General features: G+C 43.0%; 1 protein-coding gene across 3 annotated transcripts in view; it reads left to right on the top strand.

Annotated features, from left to right (window-relative positions):
* The window catches only part of LOC119650840 (dual specificity tyrosine-phosphorylation-regulated kinase 2), a 276,384-nt gene that overhangs the window by 32,679 nt on the left and 223,362 nt on the right, over positions 1-20,343 (top strand). The window contains exon 1 of one of the 3 annotated variants that reach the window (XM_038053981.1): positions 15,130-16,004. The exons of 1 other annotated variant lie outside the window; for it this stretch is intronic. In XM_038053981.1, the coding sequence (XP_037909909.1) occupies positions 15,990-16,004 (15 nt within the window). In that variant the 5' untranslated portion in view covers positions 15,130-15,989. Of the gene's footprint in view, positions 1-15,129; positions 16,005-20,343 lie in introns of those variants that run through there. One more of the 3 variants, XM_038053984.1, reaches the window with a different exon arrangement.

Here is a 20,343-nt window from a genome sequence, read left to right as displayed (position 1 = left end):
CCATTTTCTTTTCTAGACCTGCCAGGAAAATCGTTCAATCGAATTCGGCAATGGATTGGTTCTTGATTCAAAATGCCCTCCAGAGTTTTCGAGTACCCGTCTGTCATATTCCTGTTTGTCCATGACTACCAACGCGTTCCCTTCGTCCGCTTTTAAATAGTATGCATCCTTTTGCTTCAGTTGTTGAACCAGCTTAATTTTCTTTCTAGAGCGACTGGGCTTACTGTTAGCCGCCGATTTTACAACTTTGGCCACGTCTCTCCTAATGTTGTATTTTGTATCTGCTTCTTATCCTCAATATCCATTATTGTAGTTCCAACTGGTGGTACGTGTCTAACAGCGTAGCTTATCCATTTATTGAGCAGTTTTAGTTCGTCTGTTGTAAATCGGGCAGTCGATTTATTAACAACTTAGTTAGGTATCGTTTCAATGGAGTATTTGTTTGCCCTATTCGGTTGCGGCTGGGATCTTATTAGTTCCGCTATTTTTTGTCATGGATACTTCTTGTTTTTGACTATCGTGCATTCCTGGGCTCTGGCTATTTTTACCAATTAGACCATTATCGGTTCTCCTAATTTCTCCGATTTACTGACTAGTTCTAGGTGCACGTCATATGCTATTAATGTGATTTTGTTAAGCCAAGAGTATAATTTCTTATACTGTCTGTCTTTTTTAATAATCTCGAGTTCCCACTGTTTTACTCCGGATAGTATCTCTGGCTTTTTGTTGCCCGCTTTTATCCTATATCCTCTTGGTGTAATGCTGTCGTGATAACTAAATTAAAATAGTTATTATATATTTAAACTAAGGACATTGTTACGATTATTCCGCTGAAGAACACAGCAAGCAGCTGCCGAAATACGTATTTAGAGAAATAAACTAAACTAAAATTATTGACAAAAAGGAAAGTAGAATCAGTTTGTTCGTTCGGATATGGATATGTATCAATGCTGATTAATCGGAAATAATTTCCAATTTCCTAAGAAATAATTAAGCAGAAATGTGTTCCAAAAAATATCGATGCAAACGTGATATTTACCTTTATTCATAAATTATGTTCTCTATACTGTGCTTCATTAAGGAATTATATATCGTCTGGATATGCTGGTAGGTGCAGTTCAGAGTGAAAAAATTCAACAGTTTTGTAAATTAAAAATCAGCTTTAAGTTCCATTGTGGGCGATGCTAGCTCTTCGGACATTATCTCATCTTTTGCCTGAGAGCACTGAGAACTGAGATCGGTTACAGCTGTTTTTACCACATTGCCCCTACCCTGGTCGAAACCGTAAACTATTTTTTGATTTTGGAAAAAAAGGATGCCTTATCCAAAAACGAGTAATTTGCGCACTCAAGTGTGAAAGTCAGAGACTCTTCAATTAATGCAGTCCACCATTCACTCACATCCGTAAGCGAATTAATTTTCCAATAGTTTCAAGTCGTCAAGGACGTTTCATATATCGCATCAAGGCGAAACGGAAAAGTAAGCGATTTTAACCTATGCCGTGTTTTTCTCGAAACTGAGCTTCTCCAGCAAGAATGATGCAGATAATCAAACACTTCTACTCAGATAGACTTCCATCATGCAATAAATCTAATTTGATTCAAACCGGTAACTATAAAACTCGTAATGGGTATGCACCGAAATTCAGTGCTTAATTATATTTCCAATTAAATCGATGGTATTCCCCTACCAATTCAATTCAATTCAATTTTTTTTAACTTTGTTCGCGTTGTCAGCATTTCTGATATAAACACATATTAATCTAGCATTTGGAGTCAAAATTACAAACAGTCCGATTGCCAGTGCTCCCACTTCCTTGAACATTGAAGATCCATGAATTTGGACAAGGCCGTGCAGTGAAAATGCTTCTGTCGAAACCATATGTAATACATGCATTGTAAAAATAGAAAGAGGCGTCATCACATTCATTAAAATCATGTCAGGTATTTAACTCCATCAATTCTTAACTTTCACCAACAAAATTCAATTTTGCAAGGATATCCATTTTGCAGATACCAGCTTTGTATTACTACTGGAAACAAATTGAATATAACTAGATGTAGGAAGTGATTTATTCTTTACATCTGTTGTGGATCATTGGAATAGTGCGCATTGGTTGGATGAATAAATTGAATGCTTGATTAGTATGGTAATTAAAACAGGCAAATTTTTAATATAGTTGATCGAACAGGTTTTTTCTAGACAATGTATATATATGCATGTATATTCGTTGTAGAAGAGTACTGAAACCTCCTTGATTCAGCAGGGAATAAGCCATTTTACTATCAGTTAAAGGACATGCTTGGGGATTTTAACAGCCAAGTAGGGAAGGAGCCCGTATTCAGGCGATACGTTGGCTCCCATAGCTTACACGAAAAAACAAATGATAACGGACTGCGGACTATTCAATTAGCAGGGTCACACGAAATGGTTGTTGGAAGTACCTGGTTTGCGCGGAAAGCGGTCCACAAACATACGTGGGCCTCTCCAGACGGGACCACTTTCAACCAAATTGACCACGTGTTGATCGAACGCCGCCACCTCTCAGCCTTGATGAATGTCAGAACATATAGGGGGGCCAATATAGACTCGGATCACTATCTCGTTGGCATGGTGCTCCGAGCTCGAATAACAATACCACCTAGAATCCCCTCTGACAATCAGGTGAGAGTGAACACTGAAGCCATCCACAACACAACCCTCCGCGACACCTATAAGAGGGAAATGGATGCCGCAATAACCGCAGTCAATAGAGGACCTGGAGATGAAGCATCAACTAATGATCTTCACAACCACCTGAAGAACGTTATCATGGATACGGCCACAAATATACTTGGCCCCAGCCGCAAAAGGAGTCGGAACGGCTGGTTTGACGATGAATGTAAGCTAGCAACGGAACGGAAGAATGCCGCATACCGAGTAATGTTGCATTCTCAAAGAACGCGGGCACGCGCAGAGACTTATCACGAACTCCGTCGAGCGGAGAAGCGACTTCACAGACGGAAAAAGGAAGCCTGGGAGAACCAACAAGTCTGTGAACTAGAAAAGTACAGGGAGCAACCGCACCAGGCGCGGAAGTTTTACCAACAAGTCAGCAGGATGAAGCCTTATACACCTCGATGCTCATCCTGCCGAGACAAAGAGGGAAATCTGATTTCCGACAGAATGGGCATATTAGAGCGATGGGTTGAGTACTTTGATGAGCTACTGAACAACCAGAACATCGGCGAGTTGGAGGTCCCGCCAACTGAAGACGACGGACAAATACTGCCACCACCAAGTTTAGGAGAAACAGTCCGTGCAATTCATCGGCTAAAAAATCATAAGTCGCCAGGAGCCGATGGAATTACAGCCGAATTGGTTAAATATGGAGGCGACCAGTTACACCAAGTGGTTCATCAACTTGCGCTCAAGGTATGGGACAGCGAATCAATGCCTGACGATTGGCAGCGAGGCATAATCTGTCTCATACATAAAAAGGGAGATATCACACAGTGCAGCAATTATAGAGGTATCACGTTGCTGAGTACCATCTATAAGATATTCTCCACTATCTTGCTAGGCCGGATAGCCCCATACGCCCAGAACATCATTGGCCCATACCAAAGAGGCTTCACTCCAGGCAAATCAGCAACAGATCAGATTTTCTCTCTGCGGCAGGCGATGGAAAAACTGTTGGAATATGGACAACAGTTGCACCATCTGTTCATCGACTTTAAAGCCGCCTATGATAGCATAGCCAGGGTAAAACTGTACACGGCCATGAGAGAATTCGGTATCCCGACGAAATTAATAAGACTGACTAGGCTGACCCTGACCAATGTGCGAGGCCAGATAAAAGCAGCAGGATCACTCTCAAGACCGTTCGACATCAACAACGGTCTACGACAAGGGGATGCGCTATCATGCGTCCTCTTTAACCTGGCCCTCGAGAAGGTGATCCGTGATGCTGAGGTGAGTGCAAGAGGTACGATCCTCTTCAAGTCCACCCAACTACTGGCCTATGCTGACGATATCGACATCATGGGAAGAACCACCCGAGACGTCCAAACTGCCTTCATCCAGATCGAGCAGGCGGCGCGAGATCTTGGACTGCACATCAATGAAGGCAAGACAAAATACATGGTGGCAACGTCAGCACCGAAGACGAATCAACCAACAACATCAAACCGCACTGGTCAAACACAAGCACGAACAAGAATAAGGATAGGGGAATACAACTTTGAGACCGTTGACAATTTCTCCTATCTAGGGTCGAAAATCACAACCGATAACAACTACGATGATGAAATCCGCGCACGGTTGTTGTCAGCCAACAGAGCCTACTTCAGCTTACAAAGACTGTTCCGCTCGAAACGTCTCACCATGACCGTCCGGTTGTGGATAAAATCCGGCTCAATAGGTTACGGTGGGCGGGTCACTTAATCCGTATGGATGAAGATGATCCCACCCGGAAAGTCTATAAGGGCAATATCTATGGTAGGAAAAGAAGACGAGGCAGACCCTGCCTAAGATGGAGCGATGGCGTGGGCCAGGACGCCAGACAGCTTTTAGGGATATCGAATTGGTGGACCTCGGCGCAAAACCGGGATGTCTGGAGTTCCTTATTAAGGCAGGTCTAGACCGGATACCGGTTGTTGCGCCGTTGATGATGATGATGATAAAGGACATGCGCTATTGTTTATTTCATCAAAATTACCCCTGTGGTCAAAGGGTAGTATAGGTCCCAGGGCGAAACGTGGATTGATACCCACGATGGAGCATAAAACCTGGGAACCAATACCAACAGTTACAAACTCTATCTCCACTTCCAGACTGCAGACGCAGAAGGATGAGGGCGAGTCTCCCGCGCCTAAAAACGGGCCAATTTATACCAACTGGTCCTCCAGGTTGGGGGTTGGGTAGGGATGACAACCCTACACGGAAAACAACATGTTACGAAGCCACAACAGGAGCCTGGGACTGGACGGATTACACAACGACGAACCCAGCAACGACAACAGAATAACGATTTGCGCATTTTCTCATGGAACGTGCGCTCCCTGTACAGAAATGAAGCTGACGAGCAGCCAGCCGATACCCTGTCCAAATATAGGGTTGATGTAACAGCGTTACAGGAGATGCGTTAGGCAGGACCGGCTTCCTGTAGAAGAGCCACTACACCATATATTATAGTCGTCATCCAGTAAACCATGTGTTTGGAGTAGGTTTCTTAGTCAGCCACAAAATGAATGATGGCTTTGAAAACATAAGCGAACGGCTATGCACTCTGCGCTTGCGAGGAAAATTTAGAAATATAAGCCTCATTAATGTTCACCCCCCTACAGAGGAGACTGCAGACTCGGAGAAGGATACCTTCTGCGAGGTAGTAGAAAGAACCCTCAAAGCCTGTCCCAGATATGATATTAAAATCATATTTGGGAATTTTAACAGCCAAGTAGAGAAGGAGCCCGTATTCAGGCGATATGCTGGCTCCCATAGCTTACATCGAAATACAAATGATAACGGACTGCGGATTATTTAGTTAGCATTATCGCACGAAATGGTTGCTGGAAGTACCCAGTTTGCGCAGAAAGCGGTCCACAAACATACATGGGCCTCTCCAGACGGGACCACTTTCAACCAAATTGACCACGTGTGGATTGAACGCCGCCACCTCTCAGCCTTGATGAATGTGAGAACATATAAGGGGGCCAATGTAGACTCGGATCACTATCTCGGAGAAGCGACTTCACAGACGGAAAAGGAAAGCCTTGGAGAACCAACAAGTTCGTGAACTAGAAAATAGAGGGAGCAACCTCACCAGGCGTTGAACTTTTACCAACAAGTCAGCAGGATGAAGCCTTATACACCTCGATGCTCATCCTGCCGAGACAAAGAGGAAATCTGATTTCAGATCAGATATTCTCTGTGCGGCAAGCGATGGAAAAATTGTTGGAATATGGACACCAGTTGCACCATCTATTCATCGACTTTAAAGCCGCTTATGATAACATAAGGCGAGCGTAATGCTGACCACATTGCCTCCTACAGTGTTCTGTAGTGTACCGTTACGGTCTTGAATGAAGTGCTCTAACACACTTCAAGGCCCTGATCCAATATGGATTGTTGTGCCAACGATTATTATTATTATTATGATAACATAGCCAGGGTAAAATTATACACGGCCGTGAGAGAACGTCTCACCATAGGATCAAAGCGCTTACTTTACAAAACTATGATCTTGCCAGTCCTCATGTATTCCTCGGATACTTGGGTTCTTAGCAAGAAGAATTGCGAACTCATGGCCGCGTTCAAGAGAAAAAACCTCCGAAGAATTTTTGGCCACCTACAAGAGGATGGACGATTCCGTAGTCTACATAACGACGAAATCTATGAGCGATTCCATGACCGTCCGGTTGTGGATAAAATCCGGCTTAATAGGTTACGGTGAGCTGGTCGCTTAACCCGTATGGATGAGGATAATCCAGCCCAGAAAGTCTATAAGGGCAATATCTATGGTAGAAAAAGAAGACGAGGCAGACCCTACCTAAGATGGAGCGATGGCGTAAGTCAGGATGCCAGACAGCTTTTAGGGATATCGAATTGGTGGACCTCGGCGCAAAACCGGGATATCTGGAGTTGCTTATTAAAGCAGACCTAGACCGAATACCGGTTGTTACGCTGTTGATGATGATGCATAAGTAATTTGAGTCCATAAGATATTTTCATTGGTCCGATATGGATGATGTCAAAAATATTACCCTAATCACGCTTACGCGCAGCCAAGGTCTCTTCAATCAGCAATGACCACGGTAAACGGTCCAGGAAAAATCCTTTTCTTTTCATGAAATTAAGCACTCCGATTTTTAGCATAGCTTATTGATTGGAAGTGAAATTCTCTTATCTCTCGAAAGAATCAATTATTTCCGTATATATAATTCATGAAAGCACTATAATATGAAGGACTTCCACTTATCAGGTGAATAGAAATGGAACGAAATTTATATAGCTTCTCCTGAAAAGTTCATCCAAAATAGTAGTGAATGAAGTGGCATAAATATGAATTCAAAATACCCTCAAGTCCAAAAATCGGCGCACTTTGCTTTTAATTAAAAAATGTTAATAATATTATTTAATGGAGTTGTTAGGATTAGACCATCCCATATGTATATAGGCTGGGGTTAAAGTTTAGAAATAAATTCAAAGTTTGCAGAGGTCAAAGTTTACAAAGCTGAAAATTTTTCAAAAAGGGCATTCGCTGTTACCTTTTAGTTCTCACCCGTGCGTGGAGAAATTGGGTGTAGGGAGACTGGGAACTATTCACAAAGGCCGGGGTCAGGACAGCCGAGAGCAACAAACCAAGCTGACGATTGATTTATAGTAATGGAGACTCTAAGAAACCGCTTCCAGTCATTTGTAATAACGAGCCACCGGCTTCGGGTTGCTCGAGGTGTGTATGTCAGCTCGCATACAATACGTAGACGACTGGTTGCATTCAACCTGGTCACTAATGTTCCTACTACCGGCCCTTCTCTCACTGTAGCAAACAGAGAAGCTCGAGAGCATTCTGCCTGGACTGAGGCTAAATATACCTCTGTTCTCTTCTCTCTTGCTGAACAAACGCCAACAGCTCTACTACCAAACCCTATCTCCACCTTCACTTGGTGATCGCTGGGAGTAGTTTCTTAATGAAAAACTGCAAACAGAGAAGCATGAGAACGAGACCCCGCGCCTAAAAACGGAAACGGGAACGGAAGAATGCTGCATACCGAGTAATGTTGCATTCTCGAGGAACGCGGGCATGCACAGGGACTTATCGGTAACTCTAGTGAGCGGAGAAGCAGATAGAAAGGAAGCCTGGGAGGCGCGCAAGCAAACTATATACACCTAGATGCTCATTCTGCCGAGACAAAGAGGGGTATTTGGGGCATATTGGAGCAATGGGTTGAGTACTTCGATGAACTGCTCACCAACCAAAATATCGGCGAGTTGGAGGTTCCGCCAACTGAAGACGACGTATAAATTCCGCCACCATCAAGCATGGTAAAACAGTTCGTTCATCGGCTTAAAAACCATAAGTTGCCAGGAGCTGATGGAATTACTGCCGAATTGGTTAAATATGGAGGCGACCAATTACACCAAGCGGTTCATCTACTTGCACTCAAAGTGTGGGACAGCGAATCAATGCCTGTCGACTGGCAGCGATGCATTATCTGTTCCATACTCAAAAAGGGCATATCACGCAGTGCAGCAATTATAGAGGAAGCTTTGCTCAGTGCTATCTATAAGATATTCTCCGCTATCTTGCCAGACTGGATAGCCCCATATGCCCAGGACATCATTGGCCCATAACGAGAAGGTTTCACTCCAGGTAAATCAGCAACAGATCAGATTTTCTCTGTGCGGCAAACGATGGAAAAACTGCTGGAATATGAACATCGGTTGCACCATTTTTTGCGTCGACTTTAAAGCCGCTTATGATAGCATAGCCAGGGTAAAACTGTACACGGCCATGAGAGGGTTTGATATCCCAACGAAGTTAATAAGACTGACTATGTTGACCCTGATCGGAATGCGCGAGGCCAGATAAAACGAGTTGAATCTACGACATAGAGATGCCCTTTTGTTCTCTTTAACCTGATCCTAGAAAAAGAGATACAGGATGCAGCTGTTAATACACGATGCACGATCCTCTTTAAGTCCACCCAACTACTGACCTATGCTGACGATATTGAAATTATTGGAAAAACAACTCAAGATGTACAGTCTATCTTCATCTAGATCGAGGAAGCGGCGCGAGATTTTTGGCTGCACATCAAAAAAGGCAAGACGAAGTACATGGTGGCAACGTCAGCTCCAAAAACCAAAGAATCAAAAATATGAAATGGCACTGTTCAAATGAGAGTAATGAAAAGGGAGAGTGCAACCTCCTATTTAGGGCCAAAAATCACAACCGGTAACAGCTTTGACGATGAAATGCGTGCACGATTGTTGGTTGCCAATAGGACCTACTTCACGATACAAACACTGTTTCGCTCGAAACGTCTTACCATAGGATCAAAGCTCTAACTGTACAAGACAATGATCTTGCCATTCCTTAAGTATTCCTCGGAGATCTGAGTTCATAGCAAAAAAAATGCGAACTCTTGGCCGCGTTCAAAAGAAGAATCTTCCGAAGAATTTTTGGCCGCTTACTTACCAGTGAACGATTCCGTAGCCTACATAACGACAAAATTTATGAACGATACTATGACCATCTGGTTGTGGATAAAATCCGGCTCAATAGATAGGCAGGTCACCTAATCCGTACGGAGGAGGATGATACTGTCCGAAAGTCTGTAAAGGTAATTTGTATGGTAGAAAAAGAAGACGAGGCATACCCTTCCTGAGATGGAGCGACGTCAGACAGCTTTTAGGAATATCGAATTGGTGGACCTTGGCGCAAAACCAAGATGTCTGGAGTTTCTTACTAACGCAGGCCTAGACCGGTTAGCGGCTATTGCGCCGTTGGTGATGAAGATAAAAGGCGACAACTTTTTTAGAAATTAAAATGCGCAAATGGTGCCACAGGCACATGCTCTAGAAGGTGTTGCCACTGCCCAAAACGTTTGGGTGCAGACTAAACCTATTTTTATAGTTATACGAGTAAAATATATAAAATTTAACTTTCATACTACCATGTAGGTAAAGATTCATTTTATTGGAAATTGGGGGTGCGTGGCGAGGGGTTGCCACTATGCTAGCAACAACAAATTATAAAAGGAATACCCTGAGTTGGTTAAGTAAAAATTTTACTCACCTTTGTTACCTGGCGAACCCACTACGACTCAAACTTTATAGTACTCAATTGTTCCTACACCCGTGGGGACTTCCCACAGACAAACTTTCAAATTTTATACTACGGCTTCCGTCTGGGGTCCGCTGGCTCGTATTCTAATACATTCTGCCAGACACGCCAAAATTTTACTGTCAGAACCAGACATTCGGTTAATTTAATTTTTTAATTCTTAATTTTAATTATAAGCAGGGCGATAAAGAGATACTGGAGATACTATGGTGCTCTGCATATTTCCCCTATGACGCAGAAGAAGTTTCCAGTGGAACATTCATTAGAGGTATCCAATATGCCAAAAGCAAAGGCATGGGGGTAATAGCACGATGTGGTGTCAACGTTTACCATATATGCTGGGGAAGTTCCAACATCACTGTGCATCTTTCTTCACCGTGGTCAGGCTGGAGGTTATCGACATCATGGTGGCATCCCCTGACATTGCGGCTCTGGTCGGAGGGTATCAAACGATATCGCACTCTCAGATCATAAAGGTATTGACTTCGTAATGGGCATGGATCCACCTCCACCGACTCCATTTCGGAATCCGCGGAAGACAGATTGGACGACGTATAAAATAGAACTGAGCGCCCGAGTCACAATCCCTGGGAAGCGCATCAAATCCATTGCTAGGATTGAGAAGACAACCTAGATGACCACAACTAGCATGAGAGCAGCTTTCGAAGTAAAGTGTTCACTTAGGACGCCAAAGAATGGTATAACACGATGGTGGTACTCAAATTTGGCCAAACAGAGGAGGACAAGAATGCTCCTCAATCGTACTCTGAAGTGTGATTCAGCCGCTGGCTGGAATCGCTGTAAAGAGGCACAGAAAGCTTTAAAGAAGAGCTTAAGATCGGCTAAACGATCATCATGGGGATGCTTTTGCTAAGAGGGTAACTCTCTTGAAGTAACCTTAAAGCTGAAGGGGATTCTTGTTAAAGAACGTAGCCAGAAGCTGGGTTATTTACGTTTGGCGGTTTTATAGTCAACAATATCGGTATTTGCAAGAATAAATATCCACACCAACGAAAAAGAAACAACCAGTTTTTTATTATTTCAGATAATTAATCGTTGGAAACACCGCATAATTACTCTCAGAACCTAGTGAAGTTAGTTTAGATTTTGCTGTATCAAACCATTACCAGTCGCTGCTGGTATCGGATAATGAAGTATAAATACTCCTACTTTAATGAAAGAGACATTTCAGTTTTGATCATCGTTGTTATAACAGTAAATGAAAAGGAAAGAAGTCGGGAAACCGGAAGCTGAACGCTTCAGGTGCGAAAGGTTTTGTGTAGCACGTAATATATGCATATACTATATTATGTGAGAATATCCACTTTTGGATGATATTGGCATTCATAGTCTTGAATTTGCCGAACCGACAACCGCCGTATTATAACTTTATTAGTAATAGTGCGATTTTCACCAAACTAGATGTGATCATCCTCTATGCTTACCCTATATTGTTCATGGTGCTAGCATGAACTTAAGGGGGGTTTTGCAGCCAATTACTAAAAATTATAGTAATATACTATTATTAACTTTATTTGTACAGGTATCAGTATGGAAGGTATTTCGGCCCCCTTAAAGGAATGATCACTTTCAATCCCCCGTACTCCCCACCTTTCCAACAAATGTCAAAACTAAGACCGGCTTCGAAAAGTACTAACTGAGACCTTTAATTTGATACCCCACATGACTATATTTGATGAAAAAAAAATTTACACCCTCCTTTTGAATGTATGGGGACCCCCATAAATTCATCGTAAGAGGATGTAACTGCGTGAGCGTTCACAGTTCCCACCTTTCTACCAAATTTGGTGTCAATCGCTATAACCGTCTCCGTGGAAAATGCGTGTGACGGACAGACAGACAGACAGACGGAGAGATGCGTATTGAACTGGATGTGAGAAATGCATTCAATTCGGCCAATTGGAACCTAATACGGGAATCTCTCGCGAAGATTGGTATTCCCGCTGCAGCTATTGTCAACAGCTACTTACAAGAACGGAGGCTTTGGTATGACACCGATGACGGATCCCAGGAGCACGTTGTCTCCGCGGGTGTCCTCCAGGGCTCCGTACTGGGCTCACTGCTGTGGAACATTATGTACAACGATGTTCTTAAACTTCCCCTTCTGGAGGAAGCCACGGTGGTGGGCTACGCCGATGATATAGCGCTGGTTGTTGTCGCAAAGTATCTGGAAGATACTGAGTTATACTCATGCGAAGCGATCAGTACTGTTAAGGGTTGGCTAGAGAGTTCTGGTCTGACACTTGCGGAGGAAAAAATGGAAGCGGTCCTCATCACCAAGCGCTGTAAAAGAAATTTTGCCCGTATTCAAATTGGGAATAATATGATCACTTCTAAGCCTGGGATTAAATACTTGGGAGTGATGATAGATGGGAAGCTTAGCTATAAGCCACACGTGCAGTATGTCTACGACAAAGCATCCACTGCGAGTGCGGCCCTGGCAAAAATGATGCTAAACGTGGGAGGGCCACGGCATGCTTCCAGGTTGCTTATAGCTGGGGTAGTGTTCTATGGAGCTCTATGGAGCTCCAGTTTGGGGAAAGGCATTGCAGGTTGCATTGACCGCTAACAAACTGAGTTCAGTCTACAGAAGAACAACCCTAAGGGTGTGCTCGGCATTTAGGACTGTCTCAGATGATGCAGCATTCATCGTCTCTGGAATGTTGCCCATTGACCTGGCAGATGAGATAACGAATATATATAATACGAAGTCTATCTCCCCTTTATCGCAGACGAGGTTTAAACTAGATACCTCACCCCATTGTCCAAACTGCGATGGAGTCCCAGAGGACCCAGATCATGTATTCTTCCACTGCCCGAGGTTTGTGGAGGAAAGGAAGAACCTAAAGGAGACTCTAGGAGAGGTGCTCCTACCAGAGAATCTGGTGCGAAGAATGCTAGCATGTCAGGAAGACTGGGATGCGATCAACTCCATGTGCGTATCTATCCACAGCAAACTGCGAAAGGCAGAGGAGGCTAGAAAAGCGCGGTTACGTACGTCGCGTAGAGACGAAAGGGGACCAAGCTAAAATCAGCTGACTCCACCCCATGATGTAATATGATGTCGTTCCACGGGGCTTGGAGTGAGTCGGGGGTGGTTATAGTGGGTAAGAATCCCACACGATGGCGTGTCCAGGCCAGTGTCTTTTGAAGATTTCGACCTCCTCAAAAAAAAAAAAAAGACGGACAGATAGACAGACAGACAGTAAACCGATTTTAATAAGGTTTTGTGTTTACACAAAACCTTAATAAAGGATGGAAAAGAGCCAAGAACGTATACTTTTTCTGTATGAGCTCAAACTAGGTCATAAAGCAGCGGAGGCAACCAGGAACATTAACAGCGCATTCGGAGCTGATACGGTAAGCAAACGAGCCACACGGCGGTGGTTCGAAAAATTCCGGTCAGGCAACGTAAACCTCCAAATTGAGCCATGTGGACATCCAGGACCATCGATTGACAACGACGAGCTGCATTTGCTAGTCGAATCCGACACACGTCAGCCTGTGAGAATCATTGCAGAGAAACTAGGCGTACACTATTCGACAATTTCCCGGCACTTGCAACGATTCGGAAAGGTGAAAAAGTCGACAAATGGGTTCCGCATGCCCTTACGGAGCAACACATGCCGCTTCGAATGGAAATTTGAAGTTCTTTACTCTCCCGCAACAGAAGCGATCCCTTCTTGCACAGAATAGTGACATGTGATGAAAAGTTAATATTATACGGCAATCGTCGCCGATCAGCACACAGGCTAGACGCTTCTGGGCCACCGAAGCATATGCCGAAATCGAGTCTCCATCCGAAGAAGGTAATGGTAACTATTTCGTGATCTACAGCTGGAGTTGTCCACTATTCTTTTTTGGCACCTGGCGAAACGATAAATGCACAGAAATTCAACGGCCAAGATTAGTCAACAAAGATGGTGTAATACTCCTTCATGACAATGCACGACCCTATGTATCCAGAACAACGGTTCAAAAGTTGAACGAATTGCAGTATGTGACTCTGCCTCATCCACCATATTCACCGGACCTTTCGCCAACCGACTACCAGTTTTTTAAGCATTTGGATCATTTTTTGGCGGAAAAACAATTTACGAATGGAGGGGCCACCAAAATTGCCTTCGACGAGTTCATCAACACCTGAAAATTGGACTTCTACGAGACTGGCATACATGCTCTTGAATCTCGCTGGGAGAAGTGTTTTGAATCGACTGGCACCTACTTTGATTAATTAAATAAATTTTTGTAAGCTTTACAGTCATTTCAAATTTTAGTACTAAATCGGCCATTTCATGCGCAACAATTTAATACAATGGGCCTAACAATGGCCTGAGCGCTCGGAGCTGCGGCTTTCCCCAGTAACTTATTTAGGTGCCCGGATTTTCTCAGGACTGCATGTTGTAATGAACCCCTTGTCCTTTGTCTTCAGCGAAACTTAATACTAGTATTGGAGAAGAAATTCGAACATAGTCATAATTAGTGCTCATAGCTCATAGAATTGGATAAAATACAATATTATTCACATATAATATAAAATGTATGTATTTCTGCTAATGCCGTGTAAACGGTTCAAATCTATTCACACAACTAATAGGCTCATGCGATATTCAAATAAATAAGTTTACACCAGAAATAATTCTGTGGAATTTTTTCCTTTGATCAGGGAGTTGCCCTGCATGGTCCAACGTTCAAGAGGCGTAGTGACTACTTTGCTTCTTTGATTTGTTATCAACTGTTTGTTTACCATTGAATACGTCAGGCCATTAGCGGTACTCTGGAGGCGTTTTTCGCTCTGGTCTACATTATTCGATGTTCATAATTAAGTTTGTAAACTCACAGCGCGGGAGATCTCGTTCTTTACCCAGTTGAACGTGGCTAACTGCGCGAATAAGTAAAACTGTGTCAACCCACTATTGTCTTACTGGCCTTAGTTCTATAGTTGCATACACATGCTTCTGGTGAATATGTAAATCAAAGTGAAACGAAAACGTGCTCCCAAATAATAAAGCCCAGATATGTGTGCATAAAAAATGGATGAATTCTCGCCATGCCGCCCACCCTTAGTTCCCCTATCGATTGACGAAGCCTTAGAAATGAGTCCACGCTCAAATACCAGTTACACACAGGTGAACTTGCTGAGCTTATCTCCCAGTCACCTATGCGACACTCACCTGATGGCAAGGTGACTGAGACTCACTATCTTTTGTCTGCGCCACCCCCTCCCCACGATATCGATTATGAGCAGTCGGAATTCCGGACACTAGCAAATCAGCTGTTTGCGAGTTCAGTAGTTGTTCAAATGTTTTCACAGTAACGGCTTTTCGGAAGATACGTCGACTCGCGAAATACCTGGCATCATTTCCCAGATTAAAACGAATCATTGGTCATTCGCATGAAATTAGTTTAGTCACCTGGGCAGGAGAATTCGCGGTATTTGCATGATTTTCCGGGAAAAGAGACTTATCAATGTAAGCAGTGATTGGATTTCATAAGTGAAGCACGTTGTGATGAACAGTCTTGAGTGGAACTGACCTGGAGATAGTATCTTAGCTTGACCGTTGCTACATGCACCCCTTTTGACTTGTTGAACTTCGCCCCTGAGTCCAATTAAAAATCCTTCGTTGCCGTTTAATATTGATTATTGCAGAAGGAAGTGTCGAGCATTGCTTGGAGTGCTTATGCAGAGTACGCGAATTAATAGTGCCGTCGGCGTGTCAGCAACTGTAAATGAATTGTAATCGTCGTAATGAAAGCTCAAGGCGCGTTGGAAATCTTTTAATTAACTTAGGCGGATCGTTTACATTTTGCGCGTATTCTTCAAGTACGCGAGTTCGCGGCAGCAGGCCCAGTGAATTCCTGAATCATTCAAGATATCTCGTTATCTCCGCGTTGCAATCAATATTGCTGAGCTGCAGCGGCGCGAATTCAGTTTAGTGCATGCTGGTAGAGATACTGCCATCTAAGTGAATTTACCGATAGTGAAAGTGATTAGTCAGCCAAATCAAATTCCCAATTCTTGCAAAGTGAGCAGTTTACGAGTGTCCGACAGTTATTTACATTTGCAATAATTTGCAATTATACAAGTTTATGAATATCAGCACCCCAGCGTCGCGGTGCTTCCTCGTACGGAGTCAAGATGATTGGAGTCAGAGTAAGTGATAGATACCGTTCCCTGCTTGAGCCCGCAGCAGTTTCACGCTGCAATATCTAATCCCAAGAAAACTGGATCGATATGTTTTTATTTTATTAATTGAAGATAGAAATGTGCGTTTAATTTCTTTCAAGTGTCTTTATCTCGCTTGATTGGCTCTTTCTGTTCGTGTGTACAAAGAAGCGTAAATTGATTTCTTGACGAGGTCAGTAAACGCGTGATACTCCGCGCCTCATTCCTCCAGAAAGTTGTAGATGCGTAAGATGCAAAGTGCAAGGACCGCGTTGTTGATAGTATAATTTGCCAACTTATTGAATGTAGGATGCGCGCTATCTGTGAAAGATAGATTTCATGCGAATCGCTCGAGGCACGCTTGCTTGCCTATGTTGACATACAATGGAATAGTAACGAGTGTAATTGGATTGAATGTTGACGCTTTATTGGCTAAACACATGTGTGTACTTATATGTTCTCATTCGTGTATAATCCTCAGGCATGAAAGCTGATGTTATTCAGAATACCAGAACAGCCATTCAAACTGAGTGAAAAGATATTTACATTCTCACTCCTCCTCGTCAAACAATGTATTCAAATTTAACTAAGTTACGAGTATCTATCTGATAGAAAAGTTATTCATGGGAACTTTCTTCCGTGAATGCTGGGTACCTTATGGATGATAAAAATCTGAAATACACATTACTCTCACCTTCTATCCAATTACTTGGCACACATTCGTGAGCAAGATGTTATCACAGAATGACGTAAAAATGCTTATCATAGTTCGGAAATGCAGCGGAAAATAAAAGTTAATATATTTCCGGTCAGCGTTTTTTTTTTATTTGCATGATTTAATGGAGAAATTTAATGTTTTCTTAATAACGTCGTGCTGTGAAAGTTGGTAGTCATTTTCCACGTTTTGAATGAGTTTGCAATGTTTTTTTTTCTTTCCCGTTATTAATTGGTTGTATCTTGTATGCCAATGATGTTACTAGCAAATTGATGTCCAGAGGAAATTTATAACTGTTCCAATATTGATTAATGACGGGGATCACGTTTTACTTGTTGGAACTCTGAATAATATACGAAAAGTGTGGTAGAGCTGCTAATTCCCACTTATCAGCAAAGGGTTGACGGTTTGGTGGGCAAATTTGTTTAGCGCCATCCTCTCGACTTCTTCCTCCGAGTTTGAATCCTAGTTGTGTCATGGATGTTCATGGATGTCTTTATACTTGCCCCTGCTGTAAGCTAATAATAGCATTACTTGTGGTTATAAGGAAATTAAAGAACAATCTTATTGAAAATTAAATCATCATCATCAACGGCGCAACAACCGGTATTCGGTCAAGGCCTGTCTTAATAAGGAACTCCAGACTTCCCCGTTTTGCGCCGAGGTCCACCAATTCGATATCCCTAAAAGCTGCCAGGCGTCCTGACCTACGCCATCGCTCCAACTCAGGCAGGGTCTGCCTCGTCTTCTTTTTCTACCACAGATATTGCCCTTATAGACTTTCCGGCTGGATCATCCTCATCCATACGGATTTAGTGACCCGCTCACCGTAACCTATTGAGCTGCATTTTATTCACAACCTGACGGTCATGGTATCGCTCATAGATTTCGTCCTTATGTAGGCTACGGAATCGTCCATCCTCATGTAGGGGTCCAGAAATTCTTCGGAAGATTTTTCTCTCGAACGTGACCAAGAGTTCGTTTTTCTTGCTAAGAATCCAAGTTTCTGAGGAATACATAAGGCCTGGCAAGATCATTGTCTTGTACAGTAAGACCCTGTGATGAGACATTTCGAACGGAACAGTTCTTGTAAGCTGAGGTAGGCTCTGTTGGCAGCCAACAACCGTGCGCAGATTTCATTATCGTAGCTGTTATCGGTTGTGATTTTTGACCCTAGATAGGAGAAGTTATCAGCGGTCTCAAAGTTGCATTCTCCTATCCTTATTTTTCCCGTTTGACCAGTGCGGTTTGATGCTGTTGGTTGGTTGGTTTTTGGCGCTGACGTTGCCACCATATACATTGTCTTGCCTTTATTGATGTGCAGCCCAAGCTCTCGCGCTGCGTACTCGATCTGAGTTTATACGTATCGGGTCGTTCTTCCCATGATGTCGATATCGTCAGCATAGGCCAGTAGTTGGGTGGACTTAAAGAGGATCGTACCTCTTGTATTAACCTCAGCATCACGGATCACTTTTCCAGGGCTAGGTTACAGAGGACGTGATCGCAAAATAAATAGGAAATAATAACAAGAGACCGAGTAAATACCCTATGCTAAAAAAAATGGGCGTATGAAGTCAAGACGACGAATTGGCATCCAATCGAAGCGTTAATGAATCGTTAAAGCATCTGTCACAATGGTTGCGTATTGGGTAATTGTCTAGTAGTTCAGAAAACTTTTGTTGTAAATGATCGGAACTTCGACTTATTCCTCCAAAAGTGCTCTACTCTAAGTATGTAGCCATGACACATTTAAATGTTTTTATAAACTTTCTGATATCATACAAAATATTTTTAAAAGAGCTCCAAAGCTTGAAGTGCCCTGAGAGTGTAGGATGTTCCCCAACATCAACTTCCTTTGCATATTTTAGCTTTGCATCTCAACCCTAGCAGCTTGGTTGGCTTTAGACTTTATTATTATTCTGTTAAGGGGAAATCGTATTGCGATTATTGTGCCTTTTTAAGATTTTGTGTAAACAAGTTGTCCACCACCGAAGCACTGCGGTCGAGGGATATCGACGGCCGGGAGCCCGCTTGCTCACTCCCAAAAGCCGCCGGTACTGGGGTTCCGAGCCCCTGCACCGTAAGTTTACTCCTTCTCTCGTCTTCCATGGTGGTTTTATGTTCTGGGTATCCTTCCCATAGCCATTTTGGTCCACGCACCAGAGATGAGCAAACACTAGCCCATACACAGTCAGAAAAGAAAAGTGCATGAACACATATTTACACATCAATAGGTATGCCCCTATCCGCCACCTGGGGTCGCGCCTGATGGGAGATGTGGCAACTCCTCACAGGTCTGTCTGTCCGTCTGTCTGTCTGTCTGTCTGTCCGTCACACGCATTTTTCTCGGAGATGGTTATAGCGATTGACACCAAATGTGGTAGAAAGGTGGGAACTGTGAACGCTCACGCATACAGTGAATTACATCCTTTTAGGTCGAATTTAAGGGGGGGGTCCCCATACATGCAAAAGTGGGGTGTAAAATTTTTTTTCATCAAATATAGTCATGTGGGGTATCAAATTAAAGGTCTCGATTAGTACTTTTCAAAGTCGATCTTAGTTTTGACATTCGTTGGAAGGGTGGGGAGCACGGGGGGTTGAAAATGATCACTTCTTTAAGGGGGCCATTCTCAGAAACTACCAAACCGAAAAATCTGAAAAAAATCAGGAGGCTGCCACTATATGGTGCCTGGGCTCCGAAATACCTTCCATGCCGATATCTGTTTAAATAAAGTTAATAATAGTATAATACTACAATTTTTTGTAATTGGTTAGAAACCCCCCTTAAGTTCATCCTAGTACCATGAAATTTTGCAGTAATATAGGCTAGAATATTGCAGTAATATAGGCTAGAATATATACCGAGTTTGGTGGAAATCGCACTATTACTAATAAAGTTATAATACCTCAAATTTGTTGCTTCTTTGAAAATTGAAGACTATGAATGTCAATATCACCCGAAAGTGGATACTCTCACATAATATATGGATATATTGCGTGCTACGTACTAAGAAATACACAAAACCTTTCGTACCTGAAGCGTCCAGCTTCCGGTTTCCCGACTTGCTACTGTTTATAGTGACTTTATTAATTGTAGTATATCAAGCAAGCCTCTAAGCATTAGGCGCTTTAGTATATTCCCTACTTTCAAATCTTTCAACTTTGCATCTGGTATTAAGTGTTCCCCGAGCTGCCTCGAACTACTTTGAACAAGTGCCGGACACTGCCTTAGAACATGGAAAGAGTTTTCATCACACTTCGCACAGAACCTGCAGGCAGTGTCCGTAGATATCCCTTGCTTCCCTACATGATAGTTAAGCGCAGTGACCAATGAGAATTCCAACTATGATTTGTAGGTTCTTCTTGGTGACGTTTAAACAATCCGTTGTGCGCTTAGGCTCGTATCCCCCAATAAGCACCCTGGACTGCTCCATTCCAGGTAGACCCGCCGAATATAGTCCCCTCAACCGTTCATCTTCATTTTTTAATGTCGTAGCTATGAAACCGTTACCGATTCCACAGAAGGGTTCTGGCCCGTCTAAAGACTTCTCTTCTCCCTTCTTGGCTAGTTCGTCCGCTGCCTCATTGCCTTCCAACCCAACATGGCCTGGA

Source organism: Hermetia illucens, chromosome 3 (genome assembly GCF_905115235.1).
Source record: "Hermetia illucens chromosome 3, iHerIll2.2.curated.20191125, whole genome shotgun sequence".
Classification (NCBI taxonomy): Eukaryota; Metazoa; Arthropoda; class Insecta; order Diptera; family Stratiomyidae; genus Hermetia; species Hermetia illucens.
Note: the sequence above shows the minus strand (reverse complement) of the source record. Positions and strands in the feature narration are given on the sequence as shown.